The sequence below is a fragment of the Typha angustifolia genome, chromosome 8 (assembly GCF_048772165.1).
Source record: "Typha angustifolia cultivar Huaian chromosome 8, ASM4877216v1, whole genome shotgun sequence".
Taxonomy (NCBI): domain Eukaryota; kingdom Viridiplantae; phylum Streptophyta; class Magnoliopsida; order Poales; family Typhaceae; genus Typha; species Typha angustifolia.
Window position 1 is genome coordinate 15,771,540 of NC_133246.1, and position 17,465 is coordinate 15,789,004.

General features: G+C 36.8%; 2 protein-coding genes across 4 annotated transcripts; one reads left to right on the forward strand and one right to left on the reverse strand.

Moving 5' to 3' along the window:
• Positions 1-1,949: 1,949 nt before the first annotated feature.
• On the forward strand, positions 1,950-4,418 carry LOC140766264 (uncharacterized). Of its 2 annotated transcripts, none has more exons than XM_073105760.1 (3): positions 1,950-2,747; positions 2,891-3,214; positions 3,721-4,418. In XM_073105760.1, the coding sequence occupies exons 1-3, from the start codon at positions 2,408-2,410 to the stop codon at positions 3,948-3,950; spliced, it is 894 nt and encodes a 297-aa protein (XP_072961861.1). In that variant the 5' UTR covers positions 1,950-2,407; the 3' UTR covers positions 3,951-4,418. The 2 variants fall into 2 exon arrangements, with proteins under 2 accessions (XP_072961861.1, XP_072961860.1); XM_073105759.1 differs by having other exon boundaries at positions 1,956-2,747; positions 2,891-3,361.
• A 5,593-nt stretch (positions 4,419-10,011) lies between these two features.
• LOC140765911 (mediator of RNA polymerase II transcription subunit 27) lies at positions 10,012-17,063 on the reverse strand. Of its 2 annotated transcripts, XM_073105225.1 has the most exons (8): positions 16,742-17,063; positions 15,291-15,456; positions 13,455-13,926; positions 12,270-12,329; positions 12,004-12,072; positions 11,443-11,486; positions 11,069-11,352; positions 10,012-10,444 (listed from the first exon to the last, which is right to left on the reverse strand). In XM_073105225.1, the coding sequence occupies exons 1-7, from the start codon at positions 17,031-17,033 to the stop codon at positions 11,169-11,171; spliced, it is 1,287 nt and encodes a 428-aa protein (XP_072961326.1). In that variant the 5' UTR covers positions 17,034-17,063; the 3' UTR covers positions 10,012-10,444; positions 11,069-11,168. The 2 variants fall into 2 exon arrangements, with proteins under 2 accessions (XP_072961326.1, XP_072961327.1); XM_073105226.1 differs by lacking the exon at positions 10,012-10,444 and having other exon boundaries at positions 11,257-11,352; positions 12,270-12,325.
• Positions 17,064-17,465: the final 402 nt, after the last annotated feature.

The following is a 17,465-nucleotide window of genomic DNA, read 5'->3' on the forward strand; positions in this document are numbered from 1 at the left end:
GGTCCATTCAACTTCATGATCGTTGGAGTTGGGTAGTTCAACAAATTACATGATTGAGATAGCTAAATGAGGAGGGACCCATTAAGCTGTGTGACATTTATTAGCATTCTTCATCGATTTAATGAGAAAATTGAGGGTTAGAAGATGACATATTGATGGCATAATGTCTGAATGAGATGAACTTACTCTCTGATGATCAAATTAGAGCTCCTAAAATTAATCACATAATTATCACGTGACCTATTTAACCCACTAAATAAATAAATAGACAATCAATTCATGAAAAAATAACCTCTAGAGCTTTTACATAGCTTCCCTCTGATATGTATACTAATTTTCTTTATCGATATATCTCGTCCATTTAAGAATCCAGGTACTACTTAATAGAAACGCCTTTAATTTATACTTCTTTGGAAGTTAATTATAAGATCATAACGGATAGGTATATAATCAAATAAGATTAAGTTAAAAAAGAAACAGGTGAAGAGTTCATTAGGTCAATAAAAGAGGCTATATGGAGCTTTTTTAACAAAATTTAGTGGATACTTTTTAATATTTACACATATGGGTCGGCAGTTCTCCATGATCTCATATCATCATCTACTTTACTCTCAACTGCTCCCCACCTAAATGTACATCATCAGGACAAAAATAGCTCTTAATTAATAGTATTAGTACCATAGTTATTTACAGTGATCTCTTTATTTGCAGACCTTCTCCAAGACCACTATTTGTGGGTCTTTTATGTGGAAATCATAGTGCAACAATATACTGGTTATGTTAGTGGAAAGAGAGATGATTTTAGTGATCTAGGGGGGAATATTTTTTGTGTGGTGGTAAACAATTATCTTTAAATTTTCCTTTGCAACAAAGAGAAGATTTTTTTTTTAAAAAAAATAAAATATATTTGAGATCATATTATTATAAGTATAGCCGCAAAGTTCCTTAGTTTTATTTATGTTATTTAGAAGCAATTAGGAGCAGAAGCATCTTAATCCAATGGACAAGGATGAAGTGGACTGCCATTTTAAAAAGAGAGTTGCAAGATAAAAAGGCAAGTTGATATGATTCAAGCAGTAAAATTTGACTCCAAAAAGACAAAGGTAAGGTGTTGGAAACTTGATTAAGGCTTCATTGGCTTTTACACACAGTGTTGAAACTGTTTGCTTGACTAGTGAACCAATATCTAGTGTACAAAAGACAGTGCATTAAAGCAATGCAACACGAGAATAGAAAAGTCTAACCATCAATGAAACATATGTTACAATAATTTCTCAACAAAAATAAGAGCCCACTAAAATGGTGATAACCGTGCCTGCATAAACTAGAAAGGACAAATGAGGAAGGAGGATAGCCTGGCACTCCTCTAGTTGGAAAATACCAACTTAAAATAATAATAAAAAGAAGAAGAAGAAGAAGAAGAAGAAGAAGAAGAAGAAGAAGAAGAAGAAGAAGAAGAAGAGGAGGAGGAGAGCTATCAATTCTTAGCATGCTTAAGAGGAGCCGTTGCTTTGGTCTGTTAACCTGCATTAGTAGCTGCCGTAGCAAATAAATAGTCTTTTAAGTTGCACAAAAGATGATCAAACCTAGGAGAGAAAAGCTCACCAAAAAGTACATGCTGTGCTACTTTAGCATTCATTAGTAGCTAGAGTTCATTCATGTCCTGATTCCTGAGAGAGACCCCATTTAAGTCTTTCTAAATATTTTAATTCAAGTTCCCCATAAAGAAGAGGAGTTGTTTAAGATAAGACTAGAATAGAGGCAGTTATACGCAAAAAAGGGGGAGAAGAAAAAGAAAGAAAGGAGGGTGGAGGTGCAAAAATAAAAAGTAAATGGGAGTTAAAGTATCACAGTACATTTTACTATTTCCCCCCTATCATGTCCTTTAATTTTTAGTTTTTCTAAGAACGCAGGGAGTGGTGGGGGTGGCAAAGAGACAAGAGAGTTCTGGTGGTTTTGTCAAGGTGGAGAGGGACAGAGGCAGCTCTGATATAAGAGTGGTGAGGACTTCCAACCCACACGAGCGGCCTCCCCTTTTGAATTTGTGCATGCGACCCCCAATGCCCAAGTGAAGCAGAGAGAAGAGAGATCACAAATAACAAGAGAGAGAGAGAGAGAGACCCGTGTGGATTTCTTCCACCGAGGCTATTGGTTTTTTTTTTTCTGCCCTTCTTCTACGGTTCTTCTCGTAAACAGCTTCTTTGGTTTCTCCCATTCACCTGTCTCTGAAAGCTCTCTGTGTTAGAATAACAGTGTGATAAAAATCCTTCCTTTTCCTTTTTCTGGAGGTGTTTGGATTGAGGTTTTTGAGCTAACGCATCAAGGAGAGAGAGAGAGAGAGAGAGAGAGAGAGAGAGAGAGAGAGAGAGAGCAGCTAAAGTTCTTTCATACATTCCTGGTAATAACTATGGCACCTCAGCAGCTAAAGTCTTCACCTGAGATGGGTTTCTTTTCCCCTGCCCCACCGCCGCCACCTCCACCTCCTACTTTTCATGGGTCTTTGGGTTCTCCCTCTAAGGAGAGGGAATGCAGGAGCTCTGAGGTGAGCTTCGCAAATTTCCAGGGGCTTAATGAGAAGGGCAACCAGAGCGAGGAGGACGAAGGTGCCAACCATGAGAATGGACATCCCAAGCTATGTGCCAGAGGCCACTGGAGGCCAGCAGAGGATGCCAAGCTCAAGGAGCTTGTTTCCTTGCATGGGCCCCAGAACTGGAACCTGATTGCTGAGAAACTTGAAGGGAGATCAGGTATCAAAACTAATCAAGCTATGGTCTTTTTTATTCTCTTTACTGGTTATTGTGTGAAATCATTAAGAAAAATACGATCTTGGAAGCTAAAAATTGGTTTGTTTATTTCTTCTTTCTATGTTTTGGTATTTGATTTTGAACAGGGAAGAGCTGCAGACTGAGGTGGTTCAATCAACTGGACCCAAGGATCAACAGGAGGGCTTTTAGTGAGGAGGAAGAAGAGAGGCTTTTGGCTGCCCATAGGCTGTATGGTAACAAATGGGCACTGATAGCTAGGCTATTCCCTGGGAGGACAGACAATGCTGTGAAGAACCATTGGCATGTGATCATGGCCAGGAAGCACAGAGAGCAGTCCAGCAGCGCTTACAGGAGGAAGGCATCAAGATCATGCAACCCGCCTTCTTCTTCCTCCTCTCAAGCTCCACCTAAAAGGGTGGAGGTGAGCAGCAGCAACAATGCATGCAGTGGTGAGTCCACCATCACCAGCAACAGAGATGAGTCTGCATCTACTTGCAAAGATATCTCCCTTAACTCATTCACAAGTAGTGTAATCCCTGGCTTCCATGCCAGATATAGCCCACCACAACAAACACACTACTATGAGATCCATATGGGTATGTTACTTTCTCTTTTTTCCCCCATTTCTTTCCCTCTATTTTCATACAGTTTGAAGCCTATTCATGGGTTCTTGTGCTTTCCCTCTCTGGTTCTTAAATGTCCTGTTATGTTTTAAGAATCTTTAATTGGGGTTTATTTCCTTTCGCCTCTGGCCAAGGGCCTCGTTGAATGATTGACTCCATATTTTCCAATGGGCCCCTTGTTGAAGGCTGCCTAGTTTTAACTTCTTCTTTTTTCCCCTGTCATGTTTGCTGTGATGGCTGAGAAATCTTTGGTAACTTTTTTCCTTTTTTTTTTTTTGTGTGGTTCTGATGGGCTTCCTTTTTCCATTATAAAATCTTCTTATTTCTCGCAGGCTCTGATGAAAAGCTGGTTGCTGCAAGAAATGGATTTCCTCATGGTTACCCCATGATGTTTGCCCCTGGTAATGAGCAACCTCACTACTACTATCCAACCCCTCAGGCTTCACCAACTGAGTCAGTTGCTAACCATCAGAAGAGTGCATGGGTTCATGGTGAAGCAGATCACCAGAAAGATAAGATCACCTTGCCCTTCATTGACTTCCTTGGTGTGGGAGCAACATAGAGTATGTGTGGGGGGGTTGCATCTCTAATGTATAGGAGATCTACAGAGGAAGGAAGAAATATTATAAGAAGTAAAAAAGTATAAAAAAAAAAACTTGGAAAGAGAAAGGAAGGGAGGGGTGGAGTGAGGAAGGTGGGAAGGTTAAATTTGCTCATCAAAAGTAGCACCTAGTTTTGTTGTTGGTGATCCTCTCCTCTCTTTGACTCTTCTGGAGGTTGTTAGCAAACTAAAATGCAGTGAACTTGGGCACAGGATTCAAGTAATGAGATGCTGCTGTTTTCCTATCCCTGTAATCTGTTGTTGACCTGAAGTCGTAATCTCTCAGTGCATGTCACTGTCCATCATTGAATCAAATGAACAATCTAATTAGTAGGTTACTAGGTCTATCACTACTTACTATGTCAATTTCTACAAGAGTCTTCTATGTTCATAGATATGCATGAACAAGGGATGTGATGCTTTTTGTCATTGTTCTGATGGCCTAATTCACTTCCAAAACAAGTCATTATCACCATTTGCAAGCTACATCTTCACTGAAGCAGACTTTTTCTTGAATGTTCGATCTTCCATGGACCACATCAGACACAAGTACAACCCACCTAGTATGATTGGTTGCTAAATATGGTTAAGGTGATAGAAATCCACAGTTGTCTATCAGCTTATCCCTGTTCAAAAGAATAATTTGTGTGTTCACATGGTATCAACCAAAGTTCTTATACCGTGTGGAGCCACAAAGATAGATTAAACTATTTGAGCTGATCGAGAACAACGAGTTTAATATGTTTTAGTTGCCTCTTTTCTTGACTTTTTAATGGATTTAACATATCAGGCAGTGCCAGGTGTTATAGCTGGGTTTTGTTGGAATCACCGAGTTAGTTCAGCTGCTTTTTAGCTTATACAAAGTGCAATGCTACCTGAATGGTGAAAAAGTTTGGCACATCAAATTGGAAGGCCAATTTACTCCACTATCCTAACTTCTATCAGTCATGGCAGGAAATTAACAGCCTGCAAGATCTTAATAAAACTGACAGAGGAGCTGCACTAGTTGCATGACTTTAGTTTGATTATTTATTAAACTGATTGTGTACCTGACAAGTATAATATATCTCATGACTTGCAGCACCATTTACACAAGACATCAATTCAAAGAAGAGCTAACTCTCTCCCCCCCCCCACCTGGAGTTTAATTCCAAACCAACTTTCCAAAGGCATCAAAGCAGGCAGACCTTTTAAGGACACACCACCAACCCTCCCCCTCTGTGAGCAAATGAGCTCTCCTTTCAAAAAGTCCACAACTCTCTCTCTCTCTCTCTCTCTCTCTCTCTCTCTCTCTCTCTCTCTCCTCTCTAATAAGTGATGATCCAATTTCTGGAGGGTAAAAGACAGGCTAAGGCATTCCAAGTGGAGCCCTGGCTGCCTCAGTGGGAACCAACCAAACCAGAAGGAACAGTGACGCCTCCCACCACGCCCTAAAACTACAGGGGAGGGTCTTCCTTTTTGGGGTAAGACCCCCCCTTCATGGGGAGCTAAGGTTTTGTAGCTGACATGGCACAAAAACCTAGAAGGTCATGATTCCACTGTCTATATATGGCAACATAACAGGATGCGGGGTTAGGCAAGTAAAGTCACTTGCTCTTGTTTCCTTTCCCCATCTGATATCCATTGGTGGCTCAGAGGTACTGAGCTGCTGACTACCCCCATCCCACAATCATGGCTGTGAACAGTTTCTTTCACTTGAAGAGAGGGGAGAGGGGGGGGGAGAGGGGGGAGAGGTCTAAAAAGCCTTAGCAAGGAAAAGAGGGGAAGTATATAGATAGATAGAGAGGGAACAGAGCCACAGACTATTTTGGCAGTGTGGTGAAAAGATTCTCTCCTGGCCAAAAAAACCAAACCGCATAACAAACAAAAGCAAACCAAATCAAATCAATGCAAAAAAGAAAGAAAAATAAAAGAAGAGTTTTGAGTGCTGGAGAACTGAGTTGTTTCTGCTATCCACTCCCTTGCATAAATGACCATGATGGTAACTTGTTTGACTCTCTAAGTCTCTACCATCAAACCAAAGCAAAATCTCTCAAATAATTACCCCCTACATAATAACCAGGTTATTATGATGATGAAGTGCTACTACTCTGGTTTTCCCTGCAAAAGAAAGAAATAAATCCACTTTAAGAAGGTTGGCAGGTGGCAGGACAGAGAGAAAATACCAACACCCATGGCCCATGGAGCTAGTAAATATGCACATAAAGATCTCTATGTAGAGATTTTAATGCCCCTTTCAAAGTTCAGAAAGAGAGAATGAAATCTTTTTCTTTTCTTTTTCCTTTTCTTTTTCAAAAAAAAAGACGGCAAGAGATCTCCTCCTCTGACCCTGTGACTAGGAGGGGATCTCCACACGTGTCTATCTGTGCCTGTAATTATACCAACAAACTCTTACTAGTTTCTTTACAAAAAATTTAAATTTAAAATTTTTTTTAAATTTAAAAAAGAAAAAACAGAGAGAGAGAGAGGAAAATTTAAAACTTTATTGCCCGTTTCAGGGGTCTGTGGGGGGGGTCACGTGGGTGGCGTGAGAAAACGGTTTCGGAGTGTACGCAAAGCTTATCAATGTGAAATCGGTTATATTTGCACTTTAACCCTTTTTATTCTTATGCTTCCGCGTCTGGGGACACGCCCGCATATTTGCAATTTAACCCCTGTCTCTTTCTTCTCTTGCAATCTTTTGCACTTTACCAGTTACATTTTCCTATATTTATGACCGACTCTCTTTAGTGTTGGTTTATTTATATATCACACCCTGTGTCTTGCAAAAATATTTGTGTTCCAACTCCTAAGGTTTAAATCATCTTGATATCGACCAAACGACAAGAAAGGAGCAGTAGATTGCATAATAAGGTTTGGCTTTATTAGTATTTTTCTTCTTTTTTAAATAAATATCTTATTGATCAACTATCCTGTTTATTAAAAATCTTATCAATCGAAGATGATGTCTGTCCAAGTTTGCAAAGTCACTTTGCAGCTTGGTTGTTTCCACAATTAGTGTTTAATAAATTATATAGAAGCTTTTCACTAGCAATTGGAGAATTTATTAAGTAATTTATCTCTTATCTCTTTCAACATAATGTATCAATAAGTTAAATTCAGTACATATATATATATATATATAACAAACCCAATATAACTATCAAACACCCACCAGTTGATAAAGAGACAGTATCATAAAGCCCAGTGGTAGCTTTCATGTCATCAAATCATCTTTCTCAAGTAAGTAGCATACAAGAAACAAGCAGACATGCCAACCATTTTGAGGTAGAGATGACATCTACTTAGATTTTTTTTTTTTTTTTTTACTTCTATAATTATATTTCTAATCTAAAATTGACTATTTTTATATAATTGAGATACATGAGTGATAAAGAGATAAGATAGATGAGAATATTGAGTGATAAAAAAAAATAAATTAGTATGTAAAATGGGATAAGTAGAGGGTTAAAAAGAATACATTATCCTCAACTAGAGGAATAGCTTATCTCAACTAGTTAGAAATAAAAATATATTATCCTAAAGGAACGGAAGCATGAAAGCCATGTGTTCTAAAACAACGTCGCCAACGACTCCAAGAGCAGCTATTCTTTTTGGTTTGAAGACTACTACCAACCTTTCCTTCTCTCCATAAACAATATATTATATATAAAAAAACGCAGCAATTATTGACCTCAAAAAGGTTAACAGATATTATATATAAAGAAACAACTAAATTCTTCTATCAAAAACAGCACAAGTAATATAAAAGCAACATGGAATCATAAGCATCTTCAATTACATTATTGCTGCTAGGAACTCTGACCACCACCCAAGTGTCTAAGAAAAAAAAAAGAAGTTATCAATGTTCGGTTCTCTTTCATGCAGCCACCCACGAGAAGCTTAAAAGGCATTGATGACATCTCTTCTTTATTTTTAATTTTCTTCTGTATAGACTGACTGATATGTTAACTCTGATTTCTGTTATGCTACATGCTAAAAAGCAAAAGGAGCTATCAAAGTTGCTTGTTTATACAATCATGATTAGGTGGTTCACAACTATGTCCTTTTATTATGGATAAAAAAATAGCTTTGGATCTTAACGACACAAGTGGGTCAGTTGATGGCATTCTTATTAAACTATAAGCCTGTTGCTGGGACCTCATCCTGTTAAACCAAAAGGAGGAAGGAAGTGTTTTTATTTTCAGCCATATATGATCCCTGGAACAATGCTATCCCATATGGTGGAGAAGAAGTAGATAGAATGATCCTGGAGGGTAGTGCTTTGGACCAAAAGAGTTTTGTACATAGAGAGAGAGAGAGAGAAAAGAGTCCTTGTCACAATGCCTATCTGCAATAGAGAGACGCAAATGCGGCGCGGCTATTATAACCACCACCATGGTGAAAACGACGATGCTGAGACATAGCTATCAGGCTGACTAATTGAATATGGATGTATCATCACACCATTATTTTCAGCGATGTCATGTATATATAATAACAAATAGTTTGATGCACTGATGCAAAGGGAGAGGTCATAACCAAACATCAAATCAAAAGTTTCATTACATCACTGCATACTTGGATAATCGGAAGGAAAAGGAACATGAAAGAGTTATTGACCAAAGCACTAGCATTCATGCTTCCAGTTTTGGTTTATCAAAATAAATCATATTTTAAACTTGATATCGAAATATATCTATTTTGCTGTAGCTATATTAGCAAAACACCAATAGATACACTGTTTTAGTTTTAGATTCTAAACAAACATCAAATCAAAAGTTTCACTACACATCACTGCAAACTTGGATAACCGGAAGGAAAAGGAACATAAAGGAGTTATTGACCTAACTAGCATTCTTATACTATAGCTATCAGAAAAAAAACGTAAGAAATTCGGCGTTCTAATTTTAGATGAGCCGTGTCTTATCTTCTAACTAAACATTAATCTTAATTAGTTTTTTCTTAATTTTTTTTTTGAAAATTTAGCATTTTATTGGGGAAAGAAGTTTCTTTTTTTTTTTTTTTTTGACATAAAACGTTGATAGTTAACCGTCATATCATTCGAAAGACTAAATTACTCAACTGTCTTATAATAGTTTCAAAAATCATAACTTTCTAACTAATAATTCCTTCGGTACAAATAATACAATGTTACAAAGATGAAAGAAATATTTTATAATAATTTTAACCTAAACTTAGTAGAATCTCACACGAAAAAGAATATAAGTTAAAAAAAGAATTTAAAGCATCGTAACTTTATACACCGTTATCATTTTTAGTCATAAATATATCACTATAAAAAATCTAAGTTAGAATAGTGTAACAAAATTCCCCACGTTATAATGCGCTCGCCCAGAATGCAAAAAAGAGATAATATCTCCTACAAATTATAATTTTAAATTGTAGCCGATTTTTTGCTAATAAATACTGAATTGGTTGACCATTGTCTAAAAAGTAAGATATTGAATAATTCGACATTTTAAAATAAACTTTCTAATGTTTTCATATTATAAGAATAAAACACTAACAAGGTCAGCTTTTTTAATTATATCTTTATATAAAATAAAATATTAATAAGTTCAACGTTTTAAATAAGCTATAGTAAAATAAATCTATTTTGGTATTTAAATTGAAGATATAATATATTGTGATAAATAAAATCTCGAAGAGGATTAGCTTGACAAAAAAGCTCCAACTTGAAACGTGTACACAAAGCCATAGTGATCGGAAATGAAAGGATGGCGATTGGAAAGGAAAAGAAAGTGATGGCATAGTTGATCGGTAACATATTGAGATGAGAAGGTACTCGTGCTAATTTTTGTGGCAAACAAAAAACCAAACATAATTGTTCTTATGAGATAGAAGACTACCAGGACAGATTCATGGTAACGCCAACTCGACAAGATTAAAACCTAACATGAATGAAGAAAGCAAGCTAAGACAAAATTATACTTATGAGATAAACAACCAATGCAAATAAGATAAGATATCAAACCAGCAGAAAATGAACTGCTTCATGGAATCCTGAAAAACACTAATCTTTCCACCCATGAACATGGCTTATTTATTTGAGCAGAGCAGAGCAAAGCAGCAACTAGTACAAACCAATCAGGTTAACCTAAAGCTCCATACTGAAGCAATTACATAATCAACCACACATTCCGCTAAGATTTAAGTGAACCATTTGACTGAAAATGCAAGAAACTAAATTTCCTCAGTCTTCCAGTCATGAGATACATTTACGTAAGGCAACAGTCAAAAGCCTACACAACAGCAATAATTACAGTTCATAATTCCCAACTTGATTGACTGAGCTGAGCTTTTTCTACCATCACGAACAGGACTAGAATGAATTACCTCCAGAAGATGAAAAAGCCACATTCTCCAAATTACTTTCACTGCAACTGTATACACAACTTTGCTTCTAAACTTCTTGCATGAAAAGTGTAACTATTCCCTTTTTATAACATAACCTGGAGAAGGAGCTAATCAGATATTAGATTAAGTATCATCAACAGGAAGCTGCTAAATGGAAAATGTCATGATCCATGTGTATTACAACATAAGAACACGACTTGGTAAGACAACTAAATAACCATATTAGGGAGCCTCACCGCAACTTAGTAAGACTCAAATGAGAATATATGATAAACAGAAGGTTCATTTCAAATTTTGCCAAGTCAGATAATAGGACATTACATCCAAATTAGTAAATGATAGCAGGAGGTCCTTTATAATCGCTTACAAAAACTAAAAAGCTTTTTGTTGAATTCAGATATTTGAATGGAAACAAGAGTTCTCCTAGATCATTAGGGACCAGTGTGTAGAAGTGCCATCTTTCATTTGAAGTTTAGGTCCCACTAACACAACGGCAAGGATCTAAGGAGCTACGAGAGATCAATTTATTGTCAAGAATTCATATTGAGTGTATAAACATATCTTTACTTGACATCTAACATGTGCTAAAGAAACTACTGCAAAAGAATTTAGATGCTTCAAGGGGATTCTGTGGTAATGCTAGAAGAACTATCAAACATAATCTGCCAGAAAGTAGCAAAAAAGAATGTAGTAGAAAACATCATAGATGATGGACTTACCAGCTTAGTTTTAGTGTTCTACACAGTACTCCCAAGGATTGCAAAATGTTCAGCCACAGAGTTGCTGAAAAATACAAGTCAAGAAGTGGAGGAAGCCGCATCAGACTTCAGCAGAAGAGCACCCAATGTGATACGCTAAGATAAGATCTGGATTTTGGCCCTTAGCTGACGGTGCCAATTGGGTTGAGCCAAACTTGGTTGACAAAGTTAGCTGATAGGAACGATGAACAGGAGGCAAGAGCACAGCTAGAGACTTGTCCATCATTAAGAGGCATCCACATTTACTGCATATGACAGAACATGATTTTTTATCAATACACCAGCAATAGCAATATATACATTATGACGAAGAAGGGCAGTACCCGTACCCTTACCTGCAAACTTTAGTAAATAGTGTTTGATAGCTACAGATCCAATTCTGCAAAAGAAAGTTTAATATTATTATCATTCTAAATCTAGAATGAATTACCCTGATCCTAATCAAAGAGCTCATAAGCTTAGCGACTAAACATGTACAGCTTCTATGTAGAACTAAATCTTTTCATGACATGTCGAAGTCCAAGAAGATAAATAATGAAGAAGCAAAGCATATATATTACTCTACACTTATATGGTAAATATGAAAAACAAAACCCAAATATAATTTGCAGTTATTCCACAAAATGATGCATATACACTCTACAGCAAGAGAGATACAAATGGGATATATAAAACAAAGAGTAGAGAAAGTGATTTATTCTATGCAGTAAATATATAAAACAAACCAAAAAACAGCCCTTTCCACAAGATGCTGCATCTCAACAAGAGAGATCCGAATGGGATAACATACCAAAAGGTGACTTATTCTGTAGAGTAAATATATCACAGACCAAAAAATAACCTTGTTCCACAAGATGTTGCATCGCAACAAGAGAGATCAGAATGAGATAGCATACCAAAAGTAGAGAAAGTGAATTATTCGGATCCACACCAAGGAAATATTGCAATGCCCTATCAGCATGCTCCTGCAAAATGAAATTCAAACAAAATATCCGAGGTTAAATATGTTAAATATATCTAACCAGCAAGTTAAACTTTCTCGTTCTTAATATAAAAAAGAAGGGGCAAACATGAAACTTTAATTTCACCTCAACCAAAATATAGCCTTGTTATCTACCCAGCAATGACATGAGGAAAGAGAATAGATTCCTACAAAACTTACAGTGATGTGCCTGAAAACATGATGCACCGACAATCCTCTTGCATGAATGTAGCTTCCTGCCTAATAAAATATTCCATTTAGAAAAAACAGTAATAACTCCGCAAATCACTATGGACAAAACAGACAGATGAATGTAAATTAGCCACATATTCTGAAAAGGAGAGACTACCACAACGTGGTGCAAAGAGAAATGCTACGTGCAAGCATGGAATACCATGAGACATCATCCACACCTTTTACCTTCGGAAGTTAGCTATAAAGAAACTTCTAAGCAGACAAGTCTCTATGAGAGGATTAAACAAATTTTAATGCAAGATACCAATTTATGATGGTTACTTTCCAAATTAGGTGCCAAAAATACTCAAAGAAGGAGACCTACCATCAGAAACCAAGTTATTTGACAGGTTCCAAGAGACCAGTATTACAAATTAGGACTGTGCAACCACAGAGAGGAGCATCAAATTGGTTAAGGTGATATGTCTATAACGAATAACCTAAAGGGCATATTAAGTACAGAAGTATAAGAACATTATCATTAACATCCATCTTTTTCCATTCACAAAGGGTTGGCCTAGAACACAATGCGAAGTCGAGCATTCCCATGAACAATGGACACAATCTACGACCAACAAACAATTTGATGTCAGCCTCTAAAAGTTATGTGACAACAACTTACTGTTAAAGGACAACATAAAGCAACCGATGGACTTATATAAAAGCTAAGGCTGGTGGAGGATGACCTTTCAACTTCATTGTTCCAAACTTAAGCTTGTGCAAAGGCATAACTCTAGAAACAACTTCAACATATAAAATTGACTTTATCAGTGACACAAAATTATCCAAACAGAAAAACAATAAACAATGCAATTTTAGGCATAAAACCTGCATAGAAATGGTAGTAAACTCTATACCTACTCAAAACTACCAGAGCTTACAAATAGTTGCCCTTTTTAATTTATTTATAATTCTAAGGAAGTAAAATTACTATAACCCTGTAAAATCTCTCATTGACTAAGAAATAGTACGATTCTCAGATAGAAAAGTTGGCAGACAACAGCGATATGTTTAGCAACTATTTATTATAGGTAAAAGCATATCATATCCAGAGATGATTCTCTGAGAAGGTATTTAATTAGAAGAATAACTCTTATGAAAATCATGAAAACTATTGAAAAGATTAAGCACCTCATTAGGAGAAAAGAATGCTACAGCATCAGGGTTTGTAGATCCTGCTGGATGAAGCGACAATATAGCTCTGAATATAGAAGGTGCAGACAACTCAATCACAGCTACCTGATCAACAGCAGAAGCATGAGAACCTGATACTTGTTTGCTTAAATTCTGCAAGCTCTGCTCCTTGGATGGATCATCTGAATTCTCACCAATTGAAGATGATAATGATGAAGCTCTTTTCAACCAATCGAGTCGCTGATACATTAATACTTTTATGTTGGGCGCCTCATGTTCCAGATTTTTAAGGATATCAGACAAGGTTTTTTCTCCCACAAGCTCATCTTTATTGTCCACGGTCAATCCCTGAGAAATACATTGTTTCTTTGCAGTCCCGGACTCACTATCATGACGACAACTTTGCAGATCATCTTCCAGGTGAGGGAAGAAGCGCCTCTTCTGGTCAGTGAATGCCTTGAGAGCTAACCTGAAAATCATAAAGCGATTGAGATAGATCCATGAGAGTTACCTTTTACTGCTTATTAATTTTGCTATGTAGATTTGCATGAAACAATAAAAACGGAACTTAGCACATGCCGTGGGCATTCTATTAGACTATAGTAAAACTACTAGCACTATTATCTGTATTAACCTGACTAAATTGACAAAACAAGGGACATCAATTAGAAGTAAGCCAATAGTATAGTGGATGACCAATATAGGGCACAATGTTTACTAAGAGTGTCTTTGGTTAATAGGAAATAGGAAAAGAAGGAGATAACATGCTAAATGAAGAAAGTGGAGTGCTAAGTAAGTTCTTTTAATTTTTTAACCACTCAACTTCCTTTATTTTACTCTCTTTTAAAGGGAGAGAGTGACACTTCCCACATTTTTATGTACTGCATGTCAACATTAATTACAATAACTATCCATTTTCAATAAACACTTCTATTTTTTTAATGCCAAACAAGCAAACACTAGTAAGTCAATACTACTTACTAGACGTGACTTCACTAGAAACTTCGACCACTTTCTTTTCAACCTAACACACTCTTACCTAGATTGTGTCACACTTCAAAATTCTAATAATTAAACTAATAGAGTTGTGTTTCAAGAAAAAATACTGATTTGAAGTCCCTAAAGTTGACCATTCACTTAACTCAATCCTTATGTTGAAACTCTTATTCACATTTAAGCCACACACACATATCTACCTCAACCTTTTAGTGCTTTAATGCCATCATCTCCCTTTCTCTACACACTAAACCCTTCCAACTTAGTTTGACACTAGGGTAGCTGAAGAAATTAAACTTATTTCCATCACTATGAAGTATGTACCCTTCCAACAGGAAATATTGTAGCCTTCCCATCACACTATAACATGGATCACCTTTTACTTTTTCAGGAATTCATAACACTCTCCTTAATCATCACCTACAGCAGAAATAGTCACTCTAAACATTGATAGCCTGATTAGAAGTTAAGAACAGGGACCAATTTGCAATTATCCTCTATATCTGGAAACCCTAAACCTAGAGTTTTTGATGTAGTCAAATAGGAAAAAAAATGTGAACTAGAGAAGATTACAAAAGAATCTAAAATACTTCTCATTAAGAAAGCCAAATTTTGTATCAATAACGCAAACACTCTTATCTATATTATGTTCAAGCAAAGTATTAGAGAAAACTTCACGCCATAAAAAGCAAAAATTAGCTACTCTCAAATAATTTCTCATGGAACGAAAACAAAGAAACCATTATTTAAATATTCAAGCATGTAATTTCCTTTTTGCAATCCAAAGAAAAGCATACTTCAAGAATTTATGAGACCTAAGCAAGATAAATACACTACCTGGTTCTGTCAACAGCAGATGCACCAGCTTGGCCAGCAAGTTGGCGCTTCCAAGCATATGCAACAACAGCACCATCTGGGCAAACAAGCGGCATGTGTAAACCCCAGGAATTACCTCGAGATTTGAGGGAGCCATTTAAAACACCAGATTCTTCGAGCTGCCTTCCTAACAACAAAGAAAAATGGAATGATTTTAAATGTCAAATGGCAAATTCTCAAAAAAAGATAAAATAAGCAACATCTAGTCAAGAGTAAGCTTCAACAATGTTCAACAGATGAATCATTTCCAACAAGATAAATAGTCTCTACAAGTAGTCAGAAATCCAACCAAGTATATCCAGTTACTATTTAGTATGAAGAGTACTTCAAGAAAGGATGAAGAAGGAGACAGTGGAAGTCGCAATGATTCAAGAATAGGCCTCCTGAAACATGATGTTTTAAGAGAAAAAATAATCATATACTAGGATAAGACAAGGAAAAATGTTTCATGTCAGACTAAGTAAGACAATTTAAAAAGTATCATATGTTAATGCATTTAGGAAGATGAGCCTCCAAATGAATGATTTGGAGTCATGGACATTGCAGACCTGTCCAAGAAAGTAGCTGGATGCTTTTAAACCTAGGAAAAGTGGGGATGAAAAACACTTACAATGAGCATCTATCAGAGCCGACCATTTCAAAGTTCTAATTCAACTTATTATTGTGTACAGGAAGTGCCTCAGTAACAAACTGAACAGAATTGGTAATCTGCTTACCTATATAAGATTTATCATGGCTTAGTCCTCTTTAAAAGCTTGTAATTACCGACATAATACAAGTACAAATTGCAAATAAAATCTTTACATATATGTACCAGATCACCAAAAAATTAATAAAAATTAATCTCAAAAAATTAATCTCAAAAATAAAAATTCAACAAAAAAGCAAGCAGCCGCTTGGCGAGAACTTTCTAGGTCAAAAAGGAAAAAAAAAAGAAAAAAGAAGGAAAATTCAACAAGAAAGTAAGATGCACGAGAATTTACTAGGTCAATTCCTAAGCAAAATAAATGATTGGTCATAAGACCCTAGCCGCAGCCACTACCCGATAGGAAGCCAATCCTACGAGACAAAAATCTGCAAGTAGAGCGAGGACAGTTATTATGAATTAATGGTTTGAATCAGGGCAAGTTAGCAAATAGACTCTTCAGCTAAATAAACAAAATTTCAAGAAGGTAACTATCTTACAAACTCACAACAATTTCTACGAACTAGCTGATAAAAGAAAATGTGAAAAGGAGCAATCCAGAACACTTCTTGAAACGAATTTCCACTATTAGCAAGTAAACAGACCGCAAATAAAAGGGCTTAAAACAAGAACGATCCAAGAACCAGAACACTATTCAAGAAAGATAATTAACCGCCCCACGGTATAACCCTAGAAATCTACGGGAAGATGATTTTCTGAGAGGTACCGAGAGCGCGGAGATCGTGGAAGTGCTTCCGCATGGACGTCTCCTCCTTGAGGACGAACTGGGCGGCTCTCCGCGAATTGTGAGGGGACTCAGCAGCGAAGAAGAGCGCCTCGAGAAGGCGGTCCGCGCCGAGCCGTATGTCGGCGATCAGACGGCCAGCGCGGCCAAGCCGGTCCATGGCCAAAGCCACCTGCTTCGGCGGCGCCTCGGCAGAGGATGAGACGGCTCCGCCTGATATCGGCGGTTCTTGGGGTGGCAAGGCGGCGGAGATCGCCGCTTCAGGTTGCAGCATCGCGAGGAGGAAGTTGGAGTGGAATTTTGATTTCGAGCGAGTCGGATACTTTTAAGTCAGCGTTCAAGATAGTAATAAAGGGCCGGGCTGGGTGGGCCTTATTGGGCCTCTCTCACTAATTATCCATTCCAACCCATACTATTCACTAAAATTACATTACAGTGACGACTACTTTGGCCAGTAACAGTTAAATGATAAATATTCCCCATCTTCAATTTATTTTTTCCTCCTTTTTCCCTTAAGAAGCTTGAAATTAGACTAGGGATAAAACCCTTCATGTTCACATGATTTTTTTAATTAAAAAAATGTGTTTGTGTGCATGAATGCCCCTTGAAGCTATTCAATGATTAATATGTATCCTATTTAATGGTAAAAATAATAGCAAGAACACCCTTTTATTAATTCAATATATATTGGCTGTATATTAGTGGT

Coding starts and splice junctions, on each gene's coding strand:
- LOC140766264 (XM_073105759.1), top strand. CDS start 2,408: ATGGCACCTCAGCAGCTAAAGTCTTCACCTGAGATGGGTTTCTTTTCC. Junction 2,748..2,890: donor GAAACTTGAAGGGAGATCAG/GTATCAAAACTA, acceptor GATTTTGAACAG/GGAAGAGCTGCAGACTGAGG. Junction 3,362..3,720: donor CTACTATGAGATCCATATGG/GTATGTTACTTT, acceptor TATTTCTCGCAG/GCTCTGATGAAAAGCTGGTT.
- LOC140765911 (XM_073105225.1), bottom strand. CDS start 17,033: ATGCTGCAACCTGAAGCGGCGATCTCCGCCGCCTTGCCACCCCAAGAA. Junction 11,487..12,003: donor ATTCACTTTCTCTACTTTTG/GTATGCTATCTC, acceptor TTTCTTTTGCAG/AATTGGATCTGTAGCTATCA. Junction 11,353..11,442: donor CTATTTACTAAAGTTTGCAG/GTAAGGGTACGG, acceptor TGTCATATGCAG/TAAATGTGGATGCCTCTTAA.